Raw genomic sequence first — 3,780 nt, forward strand, 5'->3', positions numbered from 1 at the left:
CGTCATGTAAATATCTGACATGCAGGATGGTCTTAGGCGACCCCTGTGAAAGGGTCGTTCGACTGCCAAAGGGGTCGAGACCCACAGGTTGAGAACCGCTGGTTTAGAGGGTCCGGACAGCAGCTTCCACTCAGCCCCCAGCAGTGCCCAGGGCTGGGCTTATGGGCCCCTAGTTCTGAGCCTGTCATCAAGACGTTGGGCTCCGCTGGGACCACGGAGTTCTTGTCCTCGAGGCCTGGGAGGAGCATGGTGTTATTTCAGGGACTTGGGACATAGCAGAGGGCACTGCGGGTTGAGGGAGGAGTGGGACGGTCCCACATGAGGGCATCTCGCTGGGCAGCATACTGGTGGTGACGTTCCCCTTGGCATTTAGCACGAGGCAGGGCACACCAGTGACGTGCAGTCTGGGCCAGGTGTTCTCTGGAGGCGGGATCTGACATCTCGGACTGCGGTCCCTTTTTGTCTAGAGACTTGGTATGTGCCTGTGTTGCTGTTTTTTGTAGTTCTATGTCAAAAGAATTTAAAATTAGGAACTTGATGTTTATCAGGCTCAATTCTTAGAACTCAGTGGAACCTCAAGAAATCTTTTAGTTCAGTCCCCAGACTTCAGGGGCAAAGAAAGAACTGTTTGCTCAGGCCAGTGTGGCTCAGTGAGTTGGAGCATCAGCCTGGGCACCAACGAAGGTGGGGGGTTTGATCCCTGGTCAGGGTGCACATGGGAGTCACCCTCTCATTGTTTCTCTCTCTCTCCCTCTCCTTCCTCTCTCTAATAATAACAAGAAGTCACTTTCTCAGATGAAGCGCCTCTCGGTAGGATGTGGTTGCTGGGTTTCGAGTCTTGTCATTCCTCTTCTGGTTGTTCTCTCTCGGACTTTCTCACATGCAGACATTGGTGAACTCTGCGTTTGAATGACGCTCAGAGTAAAAGCGTGCAGCCATGTTGGAAGTTCTCGTGTGATGCCCGAGCTGTGGGTCTCAGACACGCCTCGTGTGTGTTGTTGACGCTGAGTGGCTGTGCTGTGGGTTCGGGAGATGAATTGCCACACGCCCATGGCGGTGGGATGGGGTGGCTGCCGTGGCCGTAGCTGATCCAGGTGGTTCTGTGATTCTGTCTCTTCAGAGCTGCTCCGGACCGGCCTGCTGGGGGACGGCACCTCGGTCCCAGGCACAGGGCCCTGTGAGAGAGCAGCCAGGGCCCTGGTCCCAGCACTGAAGGCGCTGCTCTCAGACCAGCTGTCGGGCAGCAGCTTGGGTGGCTCCCTGGAGTCAGTACTTGGCCAGGAGAGGGCCCACCAGGGCCCCTCGCCCACCACCAGGAGGGACGCAGCAGCCACTCTGCAAGGACGCGTGCTGTTCTCAGAAAGCTCAGGTTTTGTTTTCCTCTTTGTGTTTAGGAATATGATGAGCCGATCTTGAAACACCTGCAGGATATCAAAGTGAAGTTTTCAGACCCTGGACAGCCGATGGTGAGTACTGATGGAGCTCCTGGTTGGTGTCGGGGGCGTCGGGCCACTGAAGGTAAAGGAAGGGCTTGGGTCCAAGGCAGGAAATCAGACCCGTCACTCACCTGCCGGGGGACCTGAGCGAGATGCCGGTGGGGATCAGGGCAGCCTGGCAGGTCGCCCAGGCCGCCTGCTGGGTGGTGGCAGGTGCAGGAGTCAGGCCGGGCTGGACTCCTCTGTCCCGCATGGTGTCCACTGAGGTGCTGTGGCTTCTCACTAGTTCGTTCCTCTACCATCCTTTCCCTGAGTGGCTCCTGGGTTTTTCGAGGATCTCGTGTCTTTGAAATGGGTTTGAAAGGATGGTGGGTATACACGCCCTTGAATGTGAGGGGCACTTTAACAGAAACCTACTAGGTGTCTGTTCCAAAAAGCACCTGCAGGCCACCCTGGCTGGCGCCTCATCTCATACATCAAAAGGTAGTGGTTTCGGCCCTGACCGGTTTGGCTCAGTGGATAGAGCGTCGGCCTGAAGACTGAAGGGTCCCAGGTTTGATTCCAGTCAAGGGCATGTACCTTGGTTGCGGGCACATCCCCAGAAGGGGGTGTGCAGGAGGCAGCTGATCCATGTTTTTCTCTCATGGATGTTTCTTTTTTTAAAAATATATTTTATTGATTTTTTACAGAGAGGAAGGGAGAGAGATAGTTAGAAACATCGATGAGAGACCCTCTATCCACTGAGCCAAACCGGTTTCGGCTCTCATGGATGTTTCTAACTCTCTATCCCTCTCCCTTCCTCTTTGTAAAAAATCAATATATATATATATATATTTTTATTTAAAAAGGTAGTGGTTTTGATTCCCAGGTAGGGCACACACCTAGGTTAAGGTTTGGTCCCTAGTCAGGGTGTGTACGGGAGGCAACTGATTGATGTTTCTATCTCACATCAATGCTCCCCTCTCTCTTTCTCTCTCTCTCTCTTTCTCCCTCCCTCCCTTCCTCTTTCTCTAAAAAACCAATAAAAACATATCCTTGGATGAGGATTTTTAAAAAGAACAACCTGCAGATAAGACTGAAAATATGCTTGCCTGCTCTGATGTGTCACAAACCCCCTTTCCAGAACACCCGAGACAGACAGCGTGTGTTAGTGTGTGGGGTGGTCTGCCTGCCATGAGGCCCAGCCAGCCCTCCCTCTCCCCTGGGAGCAGTTGGATGGCGCACCTGTCCAGCTGGGCTGGGCTCCCAGGAGCCCTGTGCGTGGCCTGTCCGTCTGGCGGTGGCTAACGGGCTCCACTCCAGAGCCACAGCAGGTCAGTGACGGGACTGACTGGCTCACTGGTGGCTCAGTCTCAGGCCTTGGAGACGAGCACCTGGGGCTGTGGGCTGGGGACCTAGGCCAGGGGCTAGCCCGGTCTCTCCTCCCTCCCTGTCACAGCACGGGCCCAGGTAGGGCCTGAGGGCCAGTGTGAATGGGATTTCTCTCCCTAGTGCTGCGGGCCGGGACAGGGAGACATGCCCATATATGTCCCTTCCCCTTCCCTGTCTGCTGAACTCCCGGAGGGGACATCCCGCTCTCCCTCTGCAGGGGAGGTGTGGGCATGAGCCAGAGATGCCTGCTCCAGGCTGAGGGCCACTCTGGTGGCGGAGGTGACCCCTTTTCTCCTACTGCAGCCTCTGGGGTGGCCTGGGGCCCTCCTCTCAGCCTCTCCCCCAGTCTGGGCTCCTCACTGTGAGAGGCTTGTAGCGCCCTCTGGGGACCGCCTGCCGCCATGGCGGGCTGAGAAGATGTGAATGCTCTTTGCAGTATGAGCACACTTGTAAGATGCTGTGAGTTTTTCCTTCCACGGCTTTCTCACCTGCCATTCATCTTTTTCCCTTGGTTCCCTTTCTTCTTTCTCGCCCACGTGTCGGATGTGGCTCCCCGAGGACTGGAGCCCGAGCAGCGGTAGCACGAGCCAGTCTTCCTCGTGAGTCCCGTGTGCTCACTCTACGAACTTAGAGAACAAGAGGCCGCCTCCAGCGTCTAGAGACACGCTACCGCCAGTTCCCCTTAGTTTATCCTGTCACGTTATTACGAACCGTCTAAGACATTAAAGCTGTAAAGAGGAGCCACCTTGCTTCAGAACGAAGGGGCCAGCGCCTTGGCCCCGCCCCAGCCCGCACCTCCTTTCCCCTCTCCTTGCCACTGCTCTGACGCGGCAGCAAGGGCGCGAGAGCGAGCGGACACTGTCGTGCTTCTCTTCCCACGCCACACGCGCTCTGCTGGGCGGGACAGCGTTCTGACTGCACCTCTTGGTGTAGGTGGTTACGTAGCATTCCCTGTATGCCCCCCCCCCCCCCC

At 56.1% G+C, this 3,780-nt stretch overlaps 1 protein-coding gene across 2 annotated transcripts in view; it reads left to right on the forward strand.

Moving 5' to 3' along the window:
* Nucleotides 1-3,780, forward strand: part of NAP1L4 (nucleosome assembly protein 1-like 4) — a 31,869-nt gene that overhangs the window by 9,181 nt on the left and 18,908 nt on the right. For both annotated transcript variants that reach the window (XM_005885928.2, XM_005885929.2), the window contains exon 7: nt 1,395-1,466. In XM_005885928.2, coding sequence (XP_005885990.1) covers nt 1,395-1,466 — 72 coding nt within the window. The remainder of the gene's footprint in view (nt 1-1,394; nt 1,467-3,780) is intronic.

This window comes from Myotis brandtii, unplaced genomic scaffold (assembly GCF_000412655.1).
Source record: "Myotis brandtii unplaced genomic scaffold, ASM41265v1 scaffold940, whole genome shotgun sequence".
Classification (NCBI taxonomy): domain Eukaryota; kingdom Metazoa; phylum Chordata; class Mammalia; order Chiroptera; family Vespertilionidae; genus Myotis; species Myotis brandtii.